Source organism: Neopsephotus bourkii, unplaced genomic scaffold (assembly GCF_033783945.1).
Source record: "Neopsephotus bourkii isolate Nb327-2 ecotype Australia unplaced genomic scaffold, CSIRO-AGI_Nbou_v1 NB_1346, whole genome shotgun sequence".
Lineage (NCBI taxonomy): Eukaryota > Metazoa > Chordata > Aves > Psittaciformes > Psittacidae > Neopsephotus > Neopsephotus bourkii.
The window spans coordinates 1,164,186-1,191,525 of record NW_026901826.1 but is presented as its reverse complement, the minus strand read 5'-3'; the positions used below and the strand labels follow the sequence as shown (position 1 = coordinate 1,191,525).

Genomic DNA, 27,340 nt, shown 5'->3' with positions numbered 1-27,340 from the left:
CCCATGTGGCTGCTTGCCATTACTGGGCACTTTGAGTTTAAGTTATGTTCTTGTCTTGTACTTAGTTGGTGTTGGCAAGGCTGTAGAACTAAGGGGAATCATTTCAGGCAGGTGGGGTATTTCTGTGGCTGCTGAGTAAAAATCGTGTTTCACATCACAGTGCTATGTTGAACATTGCCAAGCACAAGACAGGGAGTTGTATGTGCCAAGGACCATTCCCAGCAGCCAGCTTGGAAGCAGACAACCTGTCTTGAAGGTACAGAAGAAAGAGTTCCCCACCTTTTTTATTTAATAGCACATGCTTAGTCATACAGTCCACTGCAGGTTTCTAACTGAAGGTCCTACCTTCCTGAGATTCCCTTAGTCTGTGGGAACAGTCAGTTCTCAAGAGCTCTGAATTCACCTTTGTTTATTGGTGTTGGCAGGAGACTGTGCTCATACCTTAGACATCTGAAGTCAGGCATATAAAGCAAGGAGTGGACATACCTGCTTGTGTATCTAGGTCTTGCCAACTGTGCTAACACTGTGGGGCAGATATGATTAATGGTTCTTGTTTCTGTGTGCAAGCCATATTAGGGCACTGGCTGACTTCTGAAATGAGGCCTTAATTACTGATTGCCTTCTGAGGAAATTCTAGAGGAACATGCATGGCAGGTTTTTCAGGAAGACCCAACAACTCTTTGGCTTAGAGGTAACAGGTCAGGACTGTAGTAATGTAACAGATTTTATTTGTTCCGCAGTGTAGATACCTTTATCAGGCTCCATCTTCTCTTTGATCTGAATAGATTCTTCTGTGGGTCAGTGAGAAAAATGCTTTCAAACCTTTTTTTTTTCTTCAGAGGATTCCAGTCAGATGGGATATTTTCTCCCAATAAAACTGCAATTATTTGAATTAAGTTTTTAATTTAAGAAAGTAATTATAAAAAAGTTCTGAAAAAATTGAAAATACTGATTTGTTTTTAGACTATGGACTTCTTATGGTTTACTTCCAATCAATGCTTTGTTTTGAAATTGAACTTATTTTATATGTGAAGGTGTGCAAACAGAAATGAAAGCACTTTTACATGTATCATATGCTGACATTTTGTGTGTTGACACTTTCCTTCAGCTGGTTTGTGGAATTCTGGGGGAACATCTTCCTGTGTCTGGACAAAAAAAAAAAACACTGAAATTCTTAAGGTAGAGAATTGGGTTTTGTTTCATCACTAATACAGAACCCCCCAGACTTATTTTCTTCTGATCCGAAGAAAAACACATGCAGTTGTATTAAAAAAATAGCCCTTCAGATCAGTTCAGATGTATGATCACACCCTAAGCCTTGATCTCTCAAATCTGCTATTTTAGCGTTAAAAAATAACGGCAATTTATAGAAGGATTTTCGCAAACAGTTGCAGAGGTTTCTTAGAGTGTTGAGGAGGAGTGTGACAATATCATCCAATAGCTCTGTCTGGAGCAGTTTGCAAGAACATAGTGCCGTGTTGTCCAGTAAAATTTCATGGAGGTAAGATACATGTCCATGTCCACCAGTGAGATATGCTACCAGACAGAAAGTTTCAAAGCACTGCTGTGGTTACTGAGCATCCTGCCACACAGACAGGTTAACAGAGCAATGGAAATGGGGAGACAGAAAGTCCTTGAGGAAGAGCTGGCCAGCTGGCATGTGTTGTTAGCAGTTGGTGTTTGTGACACTTGGTCATCCTGGATGAAGAGGTGAGCTCAGCAATTCAAGGATGTAGAGGCTTTGGAGAAAAGCTGCTGAGAAGTCCAGCGACAGCCAGCTCTGTGGTGTATGCCTCCCTCACCTTGTGAAGACTATAGCCTTTCTGTCTAAGGCATTCAGAGGGTATCAGCAAGGTGGTGTAAGCACAACTGCAGAGGAGGGTTGTACATGGGAGATGCACACAGAACTGCAAAACTGGTATTCAACACCCTTGAACAGGCCTGTGTAAATATATTGCAAGAGATCTGCCTCCATAATTATCAGAAACCATTAGAAGTAAAGACTAACAAATCTAGCTGGCAATTCACTGCATGGGTCTGATTCATACTCTTATAATTGTATTTCCCTCTCTTATGGTAATGTTAATGTTAATGAAATAACAAAGGGGTCATATCCTTCCTTTTCATTGCTTATGCAGGGCAAACTATATCCTGCCTTACCTTTTCCCTTATCACCATGTTCAGAGAGTCTGTTTAGGTTAGGAAAGACTAAGACAAAATATCTGTCAAGAGCTTAGCATAGAGCAAAAGGTTTAGGGTAGGATGTAAAATGGCTCAGATAAGGACAAAAGTTTTAGGATGAGTAGGACAGAAGTTTTAAGATATGGTGTAATACGTGTAAGGTGAAAGCTAGGAGACCTATTGGATAGAAAAGACTATTAGTATGCAAGATGAGAAGCTTACCAGACCTTCATTTTCACTGTTGTTGGATTCCACACAACTGGCATATACTAGGATGGGTTTGAACAGTGTGCTGATCCTTAGTCATAACCTGGAAGTCACCAATATATCAGCATGTCATAAAAAGGTGGGATGCAGGGAGCAGGTGAAGATGTCTTTGGGAAGCATTTATTCTGACACTATAAGTCTTCCCAAGAAAGTATTAATATATTTAATATGGTATGATATATTGTATGTGGTGTTATCGATATAATATGGTAGGGTGATTTGATTTAAGAAAGGGAAGAGACAGAAAAGAAATCTAACAGTTTGAGGTGCAGATTCAAATGCTAAATAACTAAAATTTCTGCCTTCTCTTGCTGCTTCCTGAGTAATGTTTTCAGCTTTGAGTCACTTCAGAAATTAGCAGAAAAGATAAAAAATGGCATGTAGAAGGGGAGCCAAGCTTTGAATTGTTTTCCAACTCAAATATTTTTAGTGGTTTGTTTCGTTATATTTGCAAGAATTGGCTTGGGTTTAAGAAAAATAAACCTCTGGAAAAAGACTGAGCCCAGTTCCTTTATTGTAACTACAGGCATAAAAAACAACTTCAGTGAAAGGCTCATCAAAGATTTAAGTAAAAAAACCCTGCATTTCCTGAGAAAAGACAGAGTTAGCACTGGTAAGATATTAAAAATATATCTTTTAATTTGAAGGAAATAGTTAATATTACTTATTGATGTATATAAGAATTATATTTCAAAAAAAAAACCAAACTTTGTCCTAATAGTTTTGGGGGATATGACTTCTAATTTCCAGTGACATGGGATTTTGAATATGTTTGAGGAAAAAAGTTAGAATAATATAGTGTAGATTTAACCAAAGATCCTGTGGCATTTAGAAAGTGGTCTGTGTTAACCTTTGGGCAGAGCCCTCCACTGTGTGTCCTGCAGACTTGGCTTTTCACCTATGAGGGACTGTTGCATGTGGTAGAATTACCTTCTCTTTCAGAGTCCCCTCAGAGGCATTCTCTGTGCAGATGAGGTCTTAACCGAGTGCTTTCACTCTGAAGAGACTTTATTTTTTAAAGAAGCCTATTCTTGATACACATCTTTTTATTCTCATTCCCCATGCATATGTTTTAGCTGCATCCATAGCGAAGCCAAGTTTTCAGATGCAACCAGGGCTTGCAAGGAGCTCGTGCTGTGTAAGGAGCTCAGCAGTCTTCAGATGGTGCCATCTTGTGCTCAGGGGTTTCTGCAGTTTGTTGTTTCCATAATCAGATCCATTTTATATTGCTAGTGTCTGTCTGAGTTTGAGAAGAGCCTGAAGCATTATCACAGAAGCATGAACACGTCCTGTTTGTTCAATGGGGCATTTTAAGTTTTGTGCTTATCAGTAATACTCTAAATATGAACGCTCCTGACTACTGATGAAAATACGAAGAGAACACATGTAATGTGAACACCTGTGAGCAATTTTTTAAAGAGTCCTCATTTTTCCCTCTTTTTTCTCCTGAACAACCAAAGCTGTAGTGTCAAAGTCATTACTGGAAGACAATAGAAAATAATCCTGCAGATATTTTATTGCTCTCAAAGGCTGATCAGTCTTACATATACTAATGCAGGTAGCAGTCAATCAAGATTTCTGCAGCATGACAATTTGTGGGGGCTTTTTCACAGCAGTTAATAGCATTTGAAGTGTGTTCCTCCATCTGGCCATGTACAAAAAGTGTTTCTGCATGTCAGATGGCCTTGCTCTGATAGGACATCATGACTTTGGGACCTTGGAGTAATGCTGCTTCCAAACTGTTACTTGGTTTTATTCAAGAGTGAAAAGCAGCTCTGCCTTTAGAGCCAGGCAGGTAACAGTAGGATCATATATGGTGAGAGTAGTATCTCATTTAAATTTTTCAGCTTGCAACATTTCAGAGGTCTTGATTTACTCACACTGCGGACAGGACACAGATGAATGCACAGTCATTACTGTGCTGCTGTTTTTCTCATGAAAATATGTTTTAAGCCTGGCAGTTCTGTGCTGTGCTGAGAAATAGAAGATTGCGAGTTCTGGACTCTGTCTTCTGGTGGGTTTTAATAGTGTTTTGCTCTTCATTGTCCTGATTGCTCAAAATATCATATCAGAGTTCCCAGCTGCTAATGTCGGCCTAAATCTCAAGTAATGGTGTATCTTGACGGTATTAATTTTAGTGATTATGTGGACAAAGAAAATTATCTAGGACAATGCCTAACACACGGAGACATTTGTAATATCTTTAGTTTTATGCAACAATCCATAGGTAATAAGTATAGTTAAAAATACAGACATTTTGAATTAGAAATGTGAGCTGTGAAGCTACTGTTAGTTGTTTTCTGATTTTGATACTCAGTGCTATGCCACTCATTGAATTGTGTGTGAATTCCATTCCATCTGTGGTGTAGGTATGGCACAGACATAGTTAATAGGGTACCTAACCAAATAGGCAATGAGAAGTGCTGTTTGTGTGACTCGGCATAGGTTAGGCAGAGCTAAGCACTGTATTTGAATGCCTGAGTAATGGTAGAAATCTGGAGAGGCTCCTTCCGATGGCAGCCATCACACTCTGTTCTGCCAGTCGATGGGCAGTAGCTCAGCAGAGTTTGAGTATCAGAACAGATGGCTGATTTTAAAAGCCATAAATATGTGGCAGTAAAGGAGCATAATTATTGCACTTGCAAACCTATGGATCTCCATATGTGATTAAAGAATGACTAACCAGAAGAACCCAGAAAGAGAACTTGCATTTTGATCAGAGAAGATCAGCTGGCCAAGGCATCGATTAGATAAAAGGAGGCTGCCTTTCCCCTAGCCTGGCTGCTATCCACTCTTGAATGTGCTTTCTGCAAAACGGGCCACACTTCTGTCTCTAACATCTGCTGTCTGCTGTTTCAGCGTGGTACCTGTCCTTGGTTGTGTCTTGTTCGTCGAGGATAATAATCTTGCGTTGTTGCCAGGAAGTGTAGTTTGAGCTGAATGAAGAAGATATATACTGAAGCAATGAAAATCTGGAGTGAAAACGCTCATGATGCAAATGGAAATGAATTGCTGCCTCTAAGAGAAATTCATCATTGTAAATTCACTTTTTCTCCTTAAGGAAATAAAAGAGCTTTATAAAAACAAAGTTAGTTTACACTGCAGTCTAAAGAACCCCAGCATTACAGCATGCAGTGTGCCTCAGTTGGTACTTTGCATAAATTATGGTACCCTTGGTGAGCTGATCACTCACTGTTTCCCTGCCATGCTCAGGCAATGAGACCCTTACGTGATATATTTTTCATGTTAGTAGCACACATACTACTTTCAGGACACTGACAGAAAATATATGTGCTGTATGTTACTTTATTAAAAGAACAGCATAAAGCTTTACTCAAATCTGGCAGTCTGCTATTTTAATAAATATTTAAGTCATTTTTAATGAAGCCAGCTTAAAAAAAAAAATATATATATACCGAAATAAATGCTAACTATTTTTTGGAAGAAAAGCTACATGCATTTATACAAAATATTTTGGCAATCTCTACATTTTGAGGAAATAGCATAAATCTGAATCATCATAGGGAAGAATATAGATTAATATAGTCAGTGACACAGCAAAGAATATTATTTATAGTTTATATGTTACTGTAAGCTTTAGGCCATGGGTAGCAAGCTTATTTTTAAAGCAGACCTAGCAGCATCTTGCAAACTGCTTATTCTGGTATATCTCCTTACAGATAATCATTCAAAGCCAATGGAAATTGATGGGGATGTTGAAATTCCTCCTAACAAAGCAACAGTCCTTCGGGGCCATGAATCAGAGGTGTTCATCTGTGCCTGGAACCCTGTCAGTGACCTGCTAGCATCTGGGTAAGACCATGACGGAAACCAGCTGCTGCAATTAGAGTGTATTTTAGGGATGCAAGAACTTGTGAATGTATACTGGAGATGAATGAGTATTCTCTTTACTGTTTTTTCAGCCTGCAACTGTGTTTTTCAGCAGTACTGTACCTATGTTGCAGTTAACTAAGTATAAGGTGACGCAGAATATGAAACATTTACACATTTAAGGTGTGCACTCTGGGGCCCTAAATACACAAATTTTTTAAAAGGCTTTTTAAAATAACTATGGATAATTCCCAGAGTGTTTGAATTTCATGTATTTGAAGTTCATGAAATCTGCTACTCCTACTGCTCCTAGTTAATGGGTCACATTAGAAAGTCTTTATCATCAATGTTTTCTTTTTAAAAGTATGGAGACTTGTAAACCAGAGTTTTCTTCTGCTACATATACATTACATGGTGCACAAACAGGAATAGACCTGTAGAGCAGAACTGTTGTCAGGACCTTATGTCACCTGTTGGTATGTGATGGGGAGATTTCAGTCTGGACCTAGTTTTGTCCAATGAGATGAGCATTATCGAGTCATTTGAGGGCATGTGTTGAAAGGGCTGCCCAGCAATGACAACCAAAGCATGGTAAGTGGGACAATCAGGAAATTGACATACAAAAAGCACTTTTGATTTGAACAAAAATACTAATGTAAACATACCCTGAGAGCTGTATATACGGACATTGTTGGAATCTGTGTTTGTTCATGCTTAAAGTTAAAACTTAAAATGAAGTTTAAATTTCAGAAGTTTAGCTGGGAATGTGGAGGAAAGCTGCTATAAGTTAGAGGAGATAAATGGGTCTTCATCACTTACGGTTGCTTAGCAGCATGAGAACACATTTCTTAGAAGAAAGAGGAGAATCCTTATTCTATTTCCAACTTCTGGCAAGATGATCAGAATGGTCATCTTGTCTTTGTTAGCCTAATACATGAAAGAAAATGGGAAAGAATAAACAGGAAAAATAAATACCAGGTTCTATAAACAGCACAAGATCTCACTGAGAGTGAAAACAGAAGTTTCCAAAGAAGAATTTCAAACAAGGAGAGAGAATCCTGCTGAATATGCTTCATTTCTGGAATGTCCAAGTCTGATAGCACTTTCAGCATCTGTTGCATTAAATGTCTTCATTTAGTAATGTTAAATGTCTATAGCAGTGAAATTTGGAAAAACTCCATGTAGGGGTTTTGGATGAAAAACTTAGCCTCAGTGGGTCTTCTGGTTTGTGATAGGGTCCCTGGGTGATGCAGTGATACAGGCAAGAGCAATAATAGCAGCCACGCTCCTATGCCATGCATTTGCTCTGTTTTCTACTAACCGTAAGCATCTGCCCGCTTGGTTTTCTAGTGTCTCGGGCAACATTACTTTTCCCTAGCAAATGATTGTTATTAAGAAGGGAAGTCCTGATCATTAAGGTCAGTCTGCAGTTAAAATAGGCAAGTATAAAAGTTATTTCAAAGATTGTACTCTTCCCAGCGTGCAGTTGAGTGAACCATAGAAAGAGAATTATTTGATGTATAAATAAATAAAAATTAGGATTGACAGATGTGAAAGAACTGTAGCATATGGTATTCCTTAATATTCCCAGCCCAAATCTGAGAGGATGTTTTAAAATTAAAATAAGTGAATCAAGGGAAGGCAAAAAATCTGTGATGTACAGGAAATGCTCCTGCTTACATAATGATCTATAAATCAACACCAAGTGATCCCAAATGAGCACACTCCTGTACTGCTACTCTAACTTTTCAATGTACACCTGAATGTTTTGACTACCCATAGATGTTAATCGTGGTGTAATGGTGAAGAAAACCCAAAAAACTAAGAAGAATTTAGTTAACCTCATTAAATTGTTTTCATGGTTGTTTCTTACTAAAGATGAAAATCTAGAAAAGGTTTCATACAATCTGAAAGATCTTTCCCATAGTGGGGACAAAATTAGAATTGCATGGGCTGTCTTGAGATCCATAGCTCTCATATTTAGGATCATTCAAATTAAGAGTCTGTATTTGTTGGTACAGTAGATCTCATGCAGTCACAGAATCATCATTTAGGTTGGCAAAGACCTTTAAGATCATCAAGCCCAATCTCCTTTAGCCCTGTCATCCTAAACAATACAGTTTTTATCAGAAAACTTATCCATTATGGTATTTATTTGAATTCTCTGGAGAAGAGTCTGCAAGTGATGAGTTAGCACACCCACATTATTATGTAAAGGAAAATCAGTGGGGAGAAAGGATACAATATAGAATTATTCTTTAGGGACACCTCGTGGCACCTGAGATGAAGTGAAGATGCTGCTTTATTCTAGAGCATATCTGAACAGCTGAAATTAGACATCCTTTCAACTGCTTGGTCCTTCTGCAGGTGCCTACATCTCTCAAAATGTCTAAAAAGTGAGCATTTAATAAACCAATAAATTACTGCAGTGACTGAGGAACCAGTTGGTGTTGACCTGTGCTGCAGGGTGCTAAGCACTAGTAGGTAGATCCCTGGGATAGTGACAGCTCTTACACCACTTCAGGTAAACCTGGAGGATGACAATCAGAACTGTTAGTCAGATGTCTGAGATAGAGGAGTAACCTCTCACTATCCCTTCAACTGAGCTTTACCCCTCAGTGTAATAGGTCTCAATAAGTTTTGATACTGATTTTGGAAGTACATAAATACATGCATGGTTAGAAATACAGTCAGGTGCTGTGTCTTATACAGACCAATGGCACTGTAATGAAAATACAAATAATTAGATCCATAATGATCTTAATCAGATTTTAGCCTGCTTATAAAAAACAAAGCATGTGAAGCAGTTAACCTTCAGGTAATGTAGCAGTGAGTGCCTAATGAAGCTTACATGACTGAAATGGCATAGAATGCCCAGAATAAAATTAAACCAAAGGAGGAGAACTGTAACTGATGATGCCACTGCACAGGGAAGAATTTGAGCTGTCTGGTATAATAATAGTACAAGCTAGCATTTACAGGTAAGCTATGTGTTGTGGCTCCAATTAAATGAGAGAAGCTCCTTGAGATGTGCAGTACGCTGCAGTTCTTTTTGTCCTTTACAAAGTAATGCTTTGAAAAAGAAAACCACAGTTAGTCTGATGCGTGAACACTGAATTTTTAGATTCTCTAATAGCCATATTGTGCTGCCCAGTCTGCAGTTTTCTTCTGGTTTTCCATCTGCCTGGTTGTACCCATCTGTTGTCTTCTTAAAAAATACATCTAAAAACCTAGCTATTAAATAAAGGAAACAACACATTTCTTCTGTTTATACAGTGCCTAGCACAACCAAATCTCAATTCATGGCAAAGTATTTTCTTCAAGTTTTGTTATACAAGCAATAGATTTTTCTAACAATTCGCAGCAGTTTATACAGCAAGGTAATGTAATCTTCAAAGCACTAAAAGAATAATGCAGGTTCACAACCTAATCTGAAGCAATCTGTGTCAGGGATTTCTTTGTAGAATGAATTGCCAAGAACTGGAGCATTGATCTCCAGATTTAGTGAGCATCCCACTAATAGAAAGGGATTTTGGTATTTGATGTCCCATCTACTCAATTGATTTGACTTTTTAGGGTGTAGAGGAATATATGTATGGTCTCTGGACTTTGCAAGGGCTATTAAAAAAAAAAAAAACAAAAAAAAAACAACAGTGGAGACAGGAGTTTCTCTTACCAAATAGAAAAGGTATATTCTACAGCTGGCCTTCCTCCTCCACCTCACCCATAACCCCTAAAATCCCTTAAAGTGGAGGATGGAGGAGATACCAGTAAAGTATTAGAGCTACCAGTAAAGGCTGCCAAAGGCATGACTGTCACCAGATGCTTATGGGAAGAACGCTTAAATGTTATGAATAGAAGCATTATAATAATACAGTAAAGTGCATACGTACAGCCATGTAAGAGGATTAGTTACCCTTTATGAAGGAAATCGGCATTCCAAAGCAAATAATTGCATGTAGTGTTTCGGACAGGTGGAAAAAAAAGGGAAAAGAAAAAGTAGGTGCTTGGCTAAATCACAAGATTTGGCCATTCCCAGCCATAATTCCAGTTTTGCTTTTAAAAGACGGTTGTCCTCTTCAAAGAATTATTTCTTCCATGAGATACCTTTCAATATCTAAGTTTCAATTTTATGACACATATGAATTGTTACAGATGGTTATGATCCCTTGGTAGTGCAGAAACCCCTTACAGCTACATCCACATTAGTAATCTAACCATGCCTGGGAATTTTCCTAGGCACTGAGGCCAACTGGCACAGAATGGCCGATGTCTGTGCTAGCAAACTGTCCTGGCTGCCAGACAAACTGCACATTGGGAATCATCTCTGGACATTGTAACCACCAAGACATGCCCAGGAGTTATTCAGAGAGAATGTCAGGGCCCCAGGCAAGAGTACTAATTAAAACAGGCCAGGGAATAGTCTATGAGTTTGCCAGCATAGGTCATTGTGGTCTGGTGACCCAGAGTGTTCCTGACCATGCTTAAATTTCCCAGTATGGAAGTGGATGGATTGTGAATGTCAAGGCTGCTAGGGCCTTGAACTCTGAAAGTTTTTCCAGTTGAATTAGGATGCTTCTGTCAGCATGTTCAACTGCTGCTTCCAGTTCTGTTACATCCAGCCATGCCCTTCAAGCAACTGTCGTAGCCGTGAAGCAGAGGGACCTGGCCTCATTCTCAAAACCCAACAGTAGGTTTCTTTGCTGATCTATACAAGCCTCTTTCACATAGGGGTACTTCGTCTCTTATAGAGTGCTTTGTGCACCTTCGCTGTCCTAGTCAGCAAAATAATTAGCCATAAAAGCTATTGTCCAAGGTCTTTCGGTTGTGACTGTTTCTCAGAAGCAAAAAAGGATGTCTGAGGCCATCTCCGGGTTTTACATGATACTTCCTCATGTCAATAGTTTAGGATTCACTATGTATTACCTTTCTGAATAATCCTTTTGGATTATCAGGTTGAGGGGATTGATTTCACACACCACCACCCTAGTCAGCACCAGCTGTTAATTCTGCTAAATGTAAGTGCTTATTCATTAGCAAGTGACTTTACTGGGTGCAGTTTCCTTATTACATCAAATCCATTAATGCAAAGAGGTCAGCTATTAGGGGAGGTCTACTTGAATAACCTGTTGCAGGGAGCAGTGCTGTAGAATCAGTGGGACAGAAGTCTTCCTCTGGATACCTCTGAGGCACTTCCCTCTACTGACTGCCTAGGAAACATAAGCACTTACTTTAAGAGACCTGCTTCATTAAGGAAGAGTTAGGTATGTAAATTGTGAGGAGTTTCCTTCCCTTTATGTTTTTAATAATCTCTTTCAAAATAAAATAATTAAAAGTCTAACCTGTTTGAGCCAGAAGTATTAAATACACATTAGCAATATTGCATATCAAAATAATAGTGATTATAAGACTTGCAGGTAAAGATTATAATTACTAAGGTTCAACATCCATCTCTCAAATTTCTTTACCCAGCTGCAGCTGTTTCAGCCTCTGTGCTGACAGTGGCGGAATGCAGAATTCAGGTGGCACAAATAAAATCCTGTATACATTTGTCTGCCTTGATTCATGATAATACCAGGGCTGGAGAGCATGAAATAAAATGCTTTCAGAACTAGCCTTCCTAAAATTTGGTAGTACTCTACCATAGGGTGGAGCAGTATACCTATTGCTCAAGTGTTCATGACTTGCATGTTGGAATGAGCTGCTTTATCATGCAGATAAGAATGCTTCTGTGGGCTAAGGAGATTAAATATCTTTCTGAATTGTGCTTGAACTATGGTCTGCTAATAAGGCAGGGTTCACTGAATCATTCAACAGAAATCAGAATACTTTCCAGAGCAGAGAATACTCTATTTTCCCCAGCAACAAAAGGGAAGACACACAAATACTCCTGCCACATACTGATAGACTTATAAAGCCTCTCTGCAGGGGCACATAATAGCTTATGTAGCCTTAGGAAGAAGAAAATGGAAAAACAAAATTAAAATACTGGAAAGTAATATTGCCCAAGCATTGCCAGAAAACTGACTGAATAAAACTGTTGAAAAACAAAACATAACCCTTTTAGGACTAGCAAATAGGATATTGTGTTTGATAGCCAAGTGACGGAGTACTTTATTCACAGGGTCCATCAACAAACTGGATTATTACAATGAGGGCAGGGCTGGCCTGCAGCCTTACATAGCAGAGAAGCCAGCACCGAAAGAATTTCCTATTTAGGATGTTAACCAGTAACCCAAGCCTATGAAAGACTTATGTTCCCATTATTGTGAATTATCACAACTAAAAAGTTCCTTCCCTTCTGAGCCTCATGATTAACTTTGTTGATTTTCTAGCCAACATGTACAAAATTGTTTTTCCATTTTCCAGACCTCTGAAGAAATAAGGAGTTAAATTATAGTCACAGCCCTGTATGGTGGTAAAAATTACCCTGACTCAAATTATTTCTTAATCACTAACGTGAAAGATATGTGCCAAAAGTTAAAGAATGGCTGTATGGCAGTATCTTGTGGTTTAGGCTGGCAAAGCCCTGGCCAGCCATCACATCTCAGCTTGACAGAAAAGGCTCAAAGGAGATAGGATCACATTCCCCAGGCGTGTGATGACCCAGCAGAACTCAGAGCCACTGATACAGGCAAAAAGCCATAAAAGCTTATAAAAGCTTTTTGCTTTGTGTGAAATTTAGCTAAATGAGTGGTAAATTAATAACACAAAGATCAATCAAGTTCAGTACATGATTGGTCAATACTTGTGCTCGAAGACATGTCAAGTGTTCAAAATTTGGTCTGTACTTTTGGTATAAATAATTACAATATTTTTTAGTAGTCCAGAAGAAAATGTAATATTGTCATGTGAGGAATTTCCTTTTGAATATAACACAGCGTACCAAAGCAAAAATGGATCTCAGGTTTTCAGTCTTTGAAGAAAGTTTTTTTCTCCTTGGTAATGTATAGCAAAAGAAGTTTTAGTCATTACTTTAAAAAAAAAGAAAAAAAAGAAGAGCTAACATGTCAGCAATGAAATTTCATCTAGACTCTGAATTTTTGGAAATCTAAGAAGGATCTTAATTCAGCTCTGAGATTCCAAGATTATTGCATGTAAATGGAAATTACCCTCTGAACAAATCCAGCAGTCCAGGTTTCTTGATTGGTTTGGTTGCTGTTGTTATTGATTGCTTTTAAAAAAGGGGAGGAGGAGCAGCAGGAGGCAAATGCCAATAAACTAGAAAGTATAATATCTGGGGGGTTATAATATCTCCCCCCCCCCCTTGCAAATTTATTTCTGGCATCAAGGACATTTTCCATTGGAAGAAGAATTTATGCAAAGTAAAACCAAAACTGTTACTTATGAGCAGATTTTGGTAAACTCTTCAGTTTCACCTCACAAGCTTTTCTAGGCAAAGTCAAGATTTCAGTTTGCAGTAAAAACATCTCCCTAGAAAATAGTCTGTAAAATAGATTAAAAACCTGATGTGATCTCTGTCTTGCTCTGTCATGTCAGTAGTTATTTTGCCACTTTTTCAATCAACATGAGCTAAGCAGCCAAGCTACAGACAGCAAAGAACCCTGTAGACATGAATTTAAAAAAATAATTAAAGATTAATTTTAAAAATTGATTTAAATTACCTTTCTACTTTCTTTATCTTTAGATTCTGTAGCTTAATTTAGTGCTGAGAGGTCTGTCCTGAACAGAAGTGCCTTATGAAAGGGCCGTGGCCAAAGTAAGAGGAGTCTTAAGTTCACCTCCTGCTCCTGCAGGAGCAGAGAGGTGGCACCACAGCACCTTTGTCACACTGCCGCCAGGGTGATACTCTGCACATCTGCAGGCCTGGCCCTGCAGGTCCTGTGCCAGAGCCTACTGCAGTTCCTGGGGAGCACCAGAGACGTGATGAGTCCTTAGGAGCTAGTAGGACTGCATGCTTCTTATGGTAGCCACATGGGCATAGCCTCGGTGTTTCTGGCTTTATTGAAATCTCCACAGTGTTACGTTTGTAATGTTGAGTCCCTCCAGACTATCTCAGTTGTAGTGATACCAGCTTTAGGCATGAAGTGCAAAATGTAGAGGGCAAGCAATTGCATTTTAAGTGAAACTTTTCTGAGTCAAGCAAATGGTGATGTGGATTCAGATGATGTGTGTGATTTAGTGTGTGTTAGCATTTTTTAAAAGGTATATGGAGTGCAGGAAAATGGATGGGCAGAAAAAAGTTTTAAAGGCTGTGATGTTCTCTAATGAAAACAGAAATAGGGGACTTCACATTGCTGCATCAACAGCAAAAGTAGTTTTCATCTCTACACAATTGCTTTTATAGATCCGGAGACTCAACAGCCAGAATATGGAATCTCAATGAAAACAGCAACAGTGGTTCCACTCAACTAGTTTTGAGGCACTGCATAAGAGAAGGAGGACACGATGTCCCCAGCAATAAGGATGTGACTTCACTGGACTGGAATGTAAGCTAACTTCTAAGGCTGTGCATGGTTTTTCACTGTCTAAATTTAATTCAGAGGCAATTACAGCTGCTGCTCCATATCTTTTATATCTGAGGTGACCAGAACTTCTGTCCTAACCTACTGACCTCTTGTTTTAAATACTCATAACAGACTGAACTTTCCCCTATATGCTATGATTTTCCAGTACTGTTGCCATCTTCAAGCTCAATAATGATGTATTTATATCTCTATTTTAGAAGCATGGGCAAAAATAAACCTAGCTAACTTTAAGAATGAAGATTAAACAGGCAATCTACAAGGAATGAAGCCTGATTAATAATGCATTTGCATCTCATGGTTACTTTATTTTGGCATGTAAAGAGATACAAGCACCAGCAAAGCTTTTTTTTGAAAGTTGGACTGTCAAGATCCTCTCTCATTTGAATTATGCTGTGCATGGCAAAACATGTTCACATTATAGTCTTTATCTTGGTGGGAGCATGTGTAGCCATTCTCTCTTTACCTACAACCTCTGGGTGGAACTGTCTTTCCTGATCCCTTTTTTATTTTCATTTTGCAAAACCTGCTGTCTTAGCGTGGTCCTGCCTAGAGAAGATTCAAGTAAGCAGAGAGACAGTTATTGCTAAGAATTCCCAATGTTGGACCAGGATCTTTGGCAGCTTTAAGGCTGCTTCACATCTCCTTTCTACCACCAAACACTGTGAAAAGAACTTGCAAGACCTTGCAGGAACTTTTATTAATTTTGAGATCACTTGGTTTCTGTCTTTTTTGCTGGTATTAGTAAAGATAGAGTGTTCACATTCGTCTTGGTTCTGTAGGAAAACAGATTTAAAATTACTGGAAAGGATTCTCAGCAGTTACATACAGTCTCAGTTGCTGGCCAGAGACCAAGATTCAGTTAATCTTTACTGCAATATTACTTTCCTTCAGGTGAGCTAGGTGCTTCACAAAAGATAAGGCCACTGCACAAATCAACTTCCCCTATATATTTTGTATTTGACACAATGAAAGAAGTTGGTGAGTAGCACAGAAAGCAGAGGTAGATTAACAAAGCAAATAAAGATGAAACCCAGGAATCTTCATTACTTGTTTCCTGTAGATATCATGGTGAATAAAAATAGTTGGGAAAAACTGAACTGAGGAGTAGAAAAAGACTAATTGAAAGAGGAAGACATGCAAAGGTGCAGAACAATTATGAGAAACATCGAAAACATATAGGGCATCCCTTAGTATTTCCTGTAGTAGTTCCTTACCTTTCCATAGGTCATTGATCAGATACTTCACTTGCATTGTTCTAGTACTTAACGTAAGGAAATGTTCCTACTTTAAAGACTTAGAGTGCTTACAACTCACTTTGAGTTTTCCGAACAATGTGAATTGCCACCACCGAATTTGGATGAACTGTACATCTAGTCCCTGAGCTTTCTTTCCCTTTTCTGTTTTTGCTTGTATCACTTTTGTTCTCATCAGTGGTCCCAATAAGAGTATATCATAGTGAAGTTGGCTTAGGTTTTGGTATTTTCCCACTACATCGTTATATATTTCAGTAAAATCTACAACTACTCCGACTTCACTGTTTTTGGAGGGTTGGATGGACATATGCTTGAGAGAACTATTTTACGCTTTTTTCCTCGTTTTTATGATACTAGAAATGCCATCTGGCTTTATTATTTATTTAGAACCACAATATCATCGTATTTCACCATGAAATTTTAACACTGGTGATATTAAATCTGTTCTTCTCCAGTTTCTGTGATTTATGTTATAACAAGAAAGGTTATTTCTAGAGGCTGCATTCAGATTGTCCTTTGGAACAGAGGGTAGAAATCATCTCACTTAGATTTAACCATCTAAACTAGTCATCTAGACTCCTCCTAAGACAGCAAAAATAGAAACGTGCCTTCATCCTGGCAGAATCTAGTGCAAATAGGATTGTGAATTACATGCCAGTGATGCTGTTAATTATAGAGGGAGACTAGGTTACTCTCTTTAATGCCTAATTTCTGGGTGTCTGGAGATAAATGGTGTGAATCTCACTTCTAAGCCAGGTGCTGGAATGTTTAAAGAAAATCCCAGCTCCACTAGTAGTACCTGTCTCACCAGATTGCAGAGTCAAGTTCCTTTTTAGTTATTCTCATTCTGGCCCAGTAACTCCAGTATCACTGGCTGCACAAGAGGTGCCCTTCAGTGAAGGACTCCCTCCAGCAGAATACATGTAATTTACTGATTACAATTCCTGGGCTTTTGTTTTTCTCCTATTGGGACCCATGAATACAGCTTTTCTCAAGATACTTGTCATGGTATTGGGCCTCTGAGCATGTGTGAGAGTCTGTGTTCACACAGCTAGGAAGCAACTTCTCGGTGGTAGACAGCATTCAAGGTGTTAACCATGAGTTTTGGTGGCTTAGGTGTTTAGGTACTTCTTTCAGGTAGTATAGGTGCCTGAGTTTTAGTGAACTGGGATTTAGTCAGGGTTTAGATGATCTGCTGATGTTTTCCAGGCTGTTAATATCTAAGGCATATCTGTTATTTGGATGAATCCCCTAGAATTTGTTTTATCTTGTTTTCTTTTCTTAATCCTTTTGATTCAATTAGTCTTATCTGATGGTTTAGCCCAGTATTTCACAGTATGTTAGAGGGGTGTATTTCCCCTTTGATGTCTGCAGTAATAACCTATAGTTTCGATCATGGTATAATCTGTCTGAATGTGCGGGCTCAGATTTCCCTTAAATCACAATGCACAAACCTTAAAAAAGAGAGCAAATCAAAAAGGTTGGTTGAAACAGATTTCATCTTGTATTGACCTTTGCCATTTATATATATCCCAACAGAGTGATGGAACACTATTGGCTACAGGCTCATATGATGGTTTTGCAAGAATATGGACAGAAGATGGTAAGTCAAACAACTTTTATTGTTCATAAGCATCAAACAGCAATGAACTTTAATTTGGCTTCTTTGTAAACAAATAGTAATAACTTTTTCTTTATTCCAGGTAACCTTGCAAGCACCTTAGGTCAACATAAAGGTCCAATATTTGCCCTGAAATGGAACAAAAAGGGGAATTACATTTTAAGTGCTGGTGTTGATAAAGTGAGTTTTAAAAATCCATTATTCTAACATACGAATGTGCTTATTCAGTGAGCTTGTGCTGCTGAACTCCACAAGATTATTTTCTTCTCCTCCAGGCATCCTGGAGAGTTTAATATGTTTTAGTGGTGTGGATTACATTTTTGAGACTGGATAAATGTGTACTATTTTTATGTAAAAGATTTTACTTTAATGAAAAAAAAACAAACCACTCAATTTTCTCCCTGCCTAAAATTGCATCTTAAATGAGTCTCAGTTAAGGGAAAAACTACTTTCCAGTACTTATGCTTGTAGTTCTATCAACTAAGTATTTCCAGGAAGGAAGTGATCTTAAAGATACTGCACCTTTTTAGCTCATTTAATTATTGAAACAGTTTTATGTGAATAAATTATATATGGCTTCCTATGCAAATATGCAAAAATAAAAAGGCTTCCTATGCAAATAGGAACTCAAAAGCAAGCAAAACATAGTTACAGCTAAGTGCATATTAAGAGATTAAAATTAATAGATGACTGATGATGATGAGCACAAATCTATTAAAACTGAAAGTGGAAAGTATACAGCACTCATCTTGCCTAACTTTCAATGTCTAAAACTTAGATGTGTATGTCATCCTTGGCCTCCTGTATAAAATTTGGAGGGAAAAAGAGCATGGTCGCATGGCCTGTGTTACAGTGCACTAACAGGGCTTCTCTCCAGCAGCTGACAGAGAAGGTCTAGGGAAACTAGCTGAGGCTTGTACATCTGATTTGTAAACTAGATGAATCCATACATATATTTTCACATACTTTTGAAAATGAAAACTTAGTTTTATTCCTTTTGATACAGCTTTATATTCAGATACAATTGTCTCCCAGTGGTAGTTCCATTATTCTGGCCAATTTAGATTCCCAGCAGTGATTCTTTCGGTCATTCATTATCAGCAAGATGAGGCATCCTTAGTTTATTTTCTGGAAGCATACATTCCCAATAAATTGACAATTCACTCAGAAGGTATTACTGAACTCTACACGGAAGTTGCTTGTGTGTGCTGTGAGTATGGATTAAACCTGTAGTAAGCAAATTACACCTTAGTCTGTCCCATAAGAGTGACAAGAAGCTATATGTACTCTGCTGGTAGATAAACATTTCACTTGGTGTTTTAATTATTAGAGATGTAGTATCATGTTTTTTAGAATAGAATTCAACTTGCATCTTTGAAAAGGGTAAAAAGTTTTCTTTGAAGAAGTTAAAAGAAGAAGCTGTAACAAAATGCTTATTAAAATGTGTAGTGCTGTCTTCTAGCGTAATTCAGAGAGAATATGCCAGTCTTAGTAGTTATTTTACTTCCTCTGTAGGCATGATGCTTATTTATCAACACTTAGATTATTATTCTGTAGTATCTGGAAGTGATGTCTGTTTTTTCAGCTGTTCAGCACACAAGGCTCTCTGCAGTCATTTTTATCAGTCCATTTTTTAGAATTGTTCCACAGTGAGAGTGCTCTTTGTTTGTTTTCTCTGAGCTGAACAATCACTCGTCTTTTTTTTGCCCTTCCTTCGGATGCAGACGACAATAATTTGGGATGCTCATACAGGAGAAGCTAAACAGCAGTTTCCTTTCCATTCAGGTAATTTCTGCATAACTCTTATTAGTAAAATGAAATGCATTTTTTAATATCATCAATATAATTTCTACTTTTGTAAAACACCTGTCTGCCAGAGATAAGTTTGAACTGAGTTTTCTGTGCTTTAACTGTCCTGAGGATTGTGGCTCGTGGGTTTATTCTTTTTTTAGAAAGATGGGGTTCTGTGGCAATCAGCTTTGAAAGTCAAACTGATTCTAGGAGAGGATTTTTACAGCACTCATGTCTGTCTAGCTGAATGATTCTGTCATTATCTATGTGCTTGAATAGTACCAAGTGGTGATTTATGAAGAGGCACTTAGAAGGAAGCATCTAGGATCTCTTCCACACTTTGTGCTCTTGTTACACTGAAGCTGACTTAAGACAGAAGCAGGTGGATCATGCAACTTGCATTCATCACTGTAAGAAAAGGTCCTCAGGAATTTCTTAGCTTTTAATTTTGACTTGAAGTTCTTCAGTATTTGCGTTTTCCACTCATCAAAAGTCAGTTGCCACTTTCAATTTCAAAACCTTGCTAAACCAAAACCTTACTTGGGTGGTCATTTGTACGTCTGGTCTGCTTCAAGAAAACAGGAGGTGCCTCAGATATTAAATAATTTTGAATAGGCAATCGCTTACATAAATTCACCTGAGACTAGACTTGTAAAATGAGAGCTGAATACATGATCCAGACTGGGTTAAGTTGTCATAGTGAAGAATTTTTAAGGGGCATAGTCAGAGTTTAAAACCACCAAAACATTTCAGATTCTGATGCTAGAAATGTTCATCTTCCTGTGTGTTCAGTGTAACTAATCCACTTCTAAATATAGCAGGCTTTCACAAGGTGCTTAATGGCTTAGAAAGGTGTATTTTACTACTAGTTTTAAAACACTAATTTGAGCATGCTGTTCAGCTCAATTTCTAGCTGTTCTCATTCTCACTTTTTCACAGATGTTACTAATATTCAGTAGCAATTGAAATGGTTATTCAACAGAAGACAGAGTATGTCCATGCTTATAGTGGTTCCATACTCTGCATTTTTATCACTCATCTTCTCTCTTATTAATGCAACTGTCAGTTTGGAGGAGTCATTGTCTGCTGACAGATTTTTCTCACTGTGGCATTTATTCATATTTTCTCACTTTGGCTTTTATTTATCTATCAATCATAACTGTTCCACAAAAGCAAACTTTGCACTCCGTAGTAATGTAGTTAATGAGACTGTTAAGCCTTCTGATCCCTAACTATTGATTTAAGTAGTTGCAGACTCAGGACTTGGATGCCCCTTCAAAATCATGTTCACTGACGTGTAGCTGTCTTAGCAGTGAAGTGCATCAAGGACACATCATTCCATTCCCCTTTTAGAAGCTGGATAGTTCATCTTCCAATGCAATATGCCAATGTCCGATTGCATTAATAAACTTTGATAAAAATTCTTATTATGCTATTTGTCATTGGACCATAAGACACCTCTGAAGAGGAGATGTGGAGGGCATAATTTTTGTTCTGGTTTGGGTTTTTTGTTTTTTTTTTTTTTGTTTTGTTTTTTGCATTTCAAATCTGTTTTCATAGGGAAGTAAAGCAGTTAGTTGTTAAGGAAATTGCTGATATGCATATGTCCTACAAAAAGCCCCTTAAAATCAGCTGAAGTCATTGAGCTTACATAAGTCTGAAGCCACAAAGACCTCACCTTGTCGTCTTTGCATCGGTTATTCACTGGAACAAACAGCAAATTCCTTTCCATATCTAGAATCTGAAAACCTTTTCTACACAAGGACTAAAGCTGGCATTTTAACAATTAAAAGTCTAGTCTAGGCAGAGTGCATTTCCTTTAACACATTCTTGTGTGGTGTACTTTGCATACTTCAAAGAAGTCTGGAGATAGTTGGCCTGGGAATAACATAATTTTTTTACTCTCAGCTGCTTTAGAACAACTTACTTAGTTTATACCTGTATGGACAAAATTGTCATCTTAAAATACATGAGGAAGTCTCCTTTGTCTAGGTCTTGAAAGGCCTCTGTATCATTGATGTTCCCATGTAACTTTAAGGTTTTATGGTCAAAATACTTAACTATGTGGAAAAGTACCTTCTAGGGTTTCGTTATTTTTTGCAAAACTATTAGCTATTATAGGGCATTTAACCAATATACATATTCACAAAGCTTATTTATTTAAAATGGAGTGAAATAACCTGATTTTCACATATAGTGATAGATGTGGACTGATGTCTATTCATGCAGGAACAAATTGGTTAAGTGATACCATAAGGTATTTGAGTGATCCAGTTTTAGACATGTAATTCAAGTCACTCTCTGCAGTCACTTAACTCTTTCCCCTTCCGAGCCTCCAATTCTGTTTGCTCAGAAAAAGCTTAAATTAAGTGATAGTTATTGTAACACTCCTATTGTTGATATTTAACTGCATTTTTTAAGGATTTGTTGCTGCTTTTATTAGATGACATTCTAATTGGTTTTATGCAATTTACTAGTATACTGTGGGTTTGGAGACACTTTGGCAGTTCGATTACTTGCATCAAACAACACTTTTGGTTGACATTTTATGTAGTTACTTATCCAGTAATCTTATGATTAAATATACCTGTAAATGAATCAGTATTAATTATCAATACTCCGTGATTCAAATTATGCTGCAATGCAAATCCATTGCTTTACATGCCAACAGCTCTCAGAAAATTACCTTTTAACACATGGATATCATACTAGATATTAGCCCTGAAGGCATATTGCTATAAATAAAGATAGACTTCTGTTTGCTCTGAAACTGTAATACAAAGCTCACAGCATAAAAAGAAAGACAAGCAGGCAATTACAGGAACTTTACTATTTCCTGACCCCCATTCATGTTCATTGGAAAATTCAGAAGTAATCTGCCTTCCTCACACAAAGTTCCTTTATGTTTCTTCAGTGTCGAAATTCCTTACATATCACAAAGAATTACTGAGCATTTTCATTAATATTCTGAAAAATGCTTGTATATGAGAGAATTTTAGTCCTTCATTCTCATCTAGGGAGCTACCTGATGGTTCAGAAGATGGTGTGATCAATCTCATTTTGCAGTTCATAAAAATCACAATTAAAAAAAAACCATATTTAAGTATACTAGGCTTGACAGAACAGATATCTTTTCACCCCATATTACAGAAGTATTTTTCTGAATGTATTTGAGTATGGCATTTCTTAGTTTCATTTTGAAGTTAAACTTGCCAGAAAGAGATTCAGATTTGCTTCATACATACTGGTCTCATTCTGGCACACTTGCTTCTTGCAGGAGTGTGCTAAGAATGAAGGTTTCTGTATTTTAGCAAATCTTATGTCATCCTCTGGAGGGCAGCTAAACTCTGAGCAAAAAAAACTAGCAGCAGTCGTAGAAACAGAATGAAGCTGTATGTCAGGAGTTCTCTCCTCCACCAGAACATGCTTTCAGCCTAAAGTGACATGCTGTAAAAGTTTGTTGGGGTTCTTCTTCAATCTTCTTGTAATGCATGTGTTACACACAGGCCCTAGTTAAATGTTCATGTGCTAACTATGTGTACGGTTTCATCAGTTCAGTCCTGGTTAATGCCAAACCTTCTAGAGAAGCTCCTCCTCTCATTTCAGATTGGCTTGATCAATGTACCTATCATAAATCAATCCCCAGCCAAATTAAACTCTATTATTAATCCAAATGTCTGCACAGAATGATAGGTTTGTATCGGTAGTTGCATAAAGCTAGTGGAAAGGAAGATGGCCACGTGCTCCTTTGCTTCCCCATGTATTGTGTCTGGCATTCACAGGAATGTTTTTTCAAACACAGCTGAAATTATCCATGAGGGCTTTGTTGGGGTTTTTTTGATTAGTTTTCTTCCAGGTTCTTCACTGAACTGTTTTACAAAGGAATGAATGATATAGAGTGGCCCAAGAACTGTGTGGCTGGGAGCAGGGAGGGTAGGGGTAGATTGTTTTGCCCCCTTGTATGTTACTTAACCCTAAAGATTCTCATGAACACATGCCATGCAAAACATACAGGTTGCCACCCACTGCAACAATAACAATAATTTGTGCCCTTCAAACAGTTCCTATCATCCCTGTAATTAGTTCTAGGTGACAGGCCAAGAGCTAGCTTTTAGTCTGATCCATGTAACAGGATTAATTGGGATAGCTATTTCGTTGCTGGGTTCCCTGATGTTCCTTCCATTGTTTGTACTTCATAGCTCCTGCTCTGGATGTAGACTGGCAGAACAACACTACTTTTGCCTCCTGCAGCACTGACATGTGCATTCACGTATGCAGACTTGGCTGTGATCGCCCCGTTAAAACCTTTCAAGGACACACAGTAAGTTTAAGAAGTCAAAAATGTTAGCAATGAAGTTGCAGCAGCATGTTGCAGCAGATGATGTGTTAGCGGGGTGTGTTCTAGCACCAAAGGTGTTACATCCCATTGCTTCCTTAAAACCATATTCCTTGGGAGTGATTCACTGCCTGTGAGAAGGGATAAACTGTTCTAAACCACCATAGGAAGACAAAAACTGCAGCTTAAACAGTGAGACTTTTTATACGTGGCATGAGCCACAGACTAAGGGCACATTAATAAATACGATTTTGTTTTCCTCTGGCTAATTTCCTGTAGTAAATGAGAACTATGAATAAGAAGAGAACAATTTATCTCCAGCCATTATTCAAGATTTAGAATCAATTTAATCTAATAAGTCTTATTTAAGATGTGTTTCCCTGCTCTTTTCCTGTGGTATTTAATGACTGTCAAAAGCTAGTTTTTCTGGCTTACGTTCATGAGAAAACTGCTACCATATTCTGACCTCCAATTTAGAAATTAACTTCCAGGACTTGCTATCACCCCAGTGATGTAAAGTTGTCCATTTGAAGACCTTTATCTGGTCTATGAACTGATGTTTCATGACAGGTAGTACATTCCTAGCAAGTGTATTCCTATATTCCTAGTATATGAAATGCACCATTTTGCACATGATCCAAATTTTTATTTTGAATAAATAAATAATTGCCTTTAATTATGCCTGAAACATGTCAAATGGATGAAGCAAAATCTATATACTTTCCAGAATTGTTTTCCCTGGGAACCTGAGCCAATTTATGTTTTTGAAAAACAGTATTTCTCTTTATTAAGTGCTTTTTTTCTCCATATATATGACCCTCAAAAAGCATGGAAAACTTACTGACTACCTACTAGGTAGTCAACTAAGCTTAGTTAATTACAAAGTGCTAGAAAGGTTGATAGATAAAGCATCATAAACTATTCAGCGTTCAGTCCCAGATTTTTCATTTGCACATACACCTCCCTTTAGAGAGACCATCACTGTTGTAGAGCTGCAATACTAAGAATTATAAACTCCACAGAACTTTACATCCCACTGGTATTTTCTATCTAAAATTTGTATCTCCAAGCTCTATGGAATATTAACCAAAGAAAATATAATTTAATGTTGTATCTTCAATCTGTGTGGTTTGAAGGTTTATTTAAATCTTAGCATATGAAGAATGGGTATGAGAGACTTTGCGCTAAAACACATATCAAAAGACTGATTGTGTATATTGTTCACAAGCACAAAATGGTTACCATTTCTAAATGACGCTTAAATAGCCTGTTACAGAAGCAGCGCTACTTTTCTTCACTCATAAAGCAACCAGGACTCTAATTCGTGGTTGAACTTGTTGCATGCGCAAACCTTGAGTGCCCTCTGCTGCGTTCCCAGTACATTGCAGTTACCCGGAATATTTGCATATTAATAAAAACACTCTTTATTTCAGAACGAGGTTAATGCAATCAAATGGGACCCTTCTGGCATGCTACTAGCATCTTGCTCCGATGACATGACATTAAAGGTAATATAATTTCCATTTGTGCTGTTCAAAAAGTAAAGAGAAAAATTATAGCCATTTTTTACTCTTCTTCAGAAGTACTGTGTCACTTAAAGCTGTGCATGAACGATAGTTCATTTTGTCCCGCGGTTCTTAAAGCCAGTCTAAAAGATTGAATGCAGAGAAGCAGCCAGTGGGAAAACTGAGACATCGTATCCAAATAAGTACATGATTGATGTCACTGTAACAGAAGAGTCCTAGTTTTGATACACACGTACATACACCTGCTTGCCTGTCAAGAGAGGCATAATCCCTATTCTATATTGGTTATACTTTGAAAAGAAAATAAAAGAATTTTCTTTCTGTTCAGTCTTTTTTCTGAAAATAATTTCATTGGAGCCGTTTGATTTTATTTTTTTAAACAGCCTTGGATTAAGCAATGGAACACCACATGTATATTCAGAGCCCACCAAAAATTTGAACTGGCCATGTAACAACACTGCATAAATAGCTGATTGGCTTGCGTCATCTATGCTGTTAAAAACAAATGGAGTTCAGGAGGATAGGGAAAATTCTACTGGCATAAGAGAAAATTACTATGTTGTAAGCAGTTATTGAAACTTTCTTTTCTTTCTTTAAAATGACTGCCGTTACAACGTGGGATGAAGTTAAACTTTTCTAAATAGAGTAATTTAAGTTTCTATATTGAAACTAGAGTTACCGGCTGTGGGCAGTGCAGCAACTATTTAGTTCTTCTTATCTATTAAATAAATATTATTAAATGTTTAGCTCATTCCCCTAATGGGGTTAGTCTAATGTGTGTGCCAAACCGTTGCATTAATAAATTATGCATGTGGGTCAAGGTCTTGAACAAATGGTAAGAATAACAGAATTGAAATAATTCAGCTGAGTTCATGTTAGTAATGCTGCCATTTTCCCTTTCTTAATTATTCTGACTTAGATTTGGAGTATGAAGCAAGATACTTGTGTACATGATCTTCAGGCTCACAGCAAAGAGATTTATACTATCAAATGGAGCCCTACAGGACCAGGCACCAGCAACCCAAACTCTAACATCATGTTAGCAAGGTAAAAAATACACCTCTTTCTGTTGCTGCCAGGAAGAAGGATCTTTCTGACATATAAGCCTACTGTCATATTGCCATCAACCTTCCTCCAGACAATTCCAGTAACAAGTACCTGTAAAGTACCTGTATCCACCCATAAACCAAAGGGAAAGGAGTCATACTTGAAAAAGGAAGAAGAAAAAGAAGGAACGTCGAGTCGCATGATACTTAACTTTCCATCTGCCTTGATAAAAGGATTCTAAACTTGGCATTGCACCTTCACATCTGGCATCCGGTTTTTATGAACAAAAGTACTTCCTGAGGCAGCTGGCAGCCCAGTCAGCCAGTCAGAATGTGTTCTAACTACGGTCATGAACTCTCTTGGGTAGAGACTTGACAACTCTTATAGCCTTGTTAACTAACAGAGAAAAGCTGAGATACTCTTTAAAATTCCGCTTGAAAAATGTTCAGAATACATTGAGTTTAGGTAGTTCATTTACTTGTAGAATGCCAAATGATGGCAGTACCATGGGATGATCAAATTAGTTCATGGTTTGTGCAGTTTGGGGAGGAGTTTTACTCCTTAGACTAGGAGTAGACAGGGAAGAACTTCACTTTCTCAGAGTTGTTCTTTTATTATCATTTTTAATACCAATTATTTCCTTTGCCTTTCTCTAAGCCCACAGTTTGGGATTTAGATGGAGTGTAGCAAAACCCAGCACTGAAACAAAGTGAAAAGAACCACTGTGCTAGGGAATTACAGAATGCTAATTCATTAAATAATGCAAATCCATTAGGAATAAGATCTCTCTGGAACCATTTATCCTATTAATGACAATATATATTTGATCTTCCTGAATAATAGCAGGTAGAATCTCAAAAGGAGGGAGCTTGGACCTCTAAGGGCTAGTGATCTGATCCTATATACAGCACACCGATGTAGATTCAAAGGGTCCTTATACAAGAATTCAGTTCTGTAGGTACAGTTCTTGTCATAAAAACTGTAAAGGCTGTAGTACC

The 27,340-nt window shown here is 37.8% G+C and overlaps 1 protein-coding gene across 5 annotated transcripts in view; it reads left to right on the top strand.

Moving 5' to 3' along the window:
• Positions 1–27,340, top strand: part of TBL1X (transducin beta like 1 X-linked) — a 195,061-nt gene that overhangs the window by 160,792 nt on the left and 6,929 nt on the right. For all 5 annotated transcript variants that reach the window (XM_061366487.1, XM_061366484.1, XM_061366486.1 and 2 more), the window contains 8 exons: positions 6,129–6,261; positions 14,588–14,729; positions 17,561–17,624; positions 17,725–17,822; positions 19,367–19,427; positions 23,633–23,754; positions 25,203–25,277; positions 26,215–26,342. In XM_061366487.1, the coding sequence (XP_061222471.1) occupies positions 6,129–6,261; positions 14,588–14,729; positions 17,561–17,624; positions 17,725–17,822; positions 19,367–19,427; positions 23,633–23,754; positions 25,203–25,277; positions 26,215–26,342 (823 nt within the window). The remainder of the gene's footprint in view (positions 1–6,128; positions 6,262–14,587; positions 14,730–17,560; positions 17,625–17,724; positions 17,823–19,366; positions 19,428–23,632; positions 23,755–25,202; positions 25,278–26,214; positions 26,343–27,340) is intronic.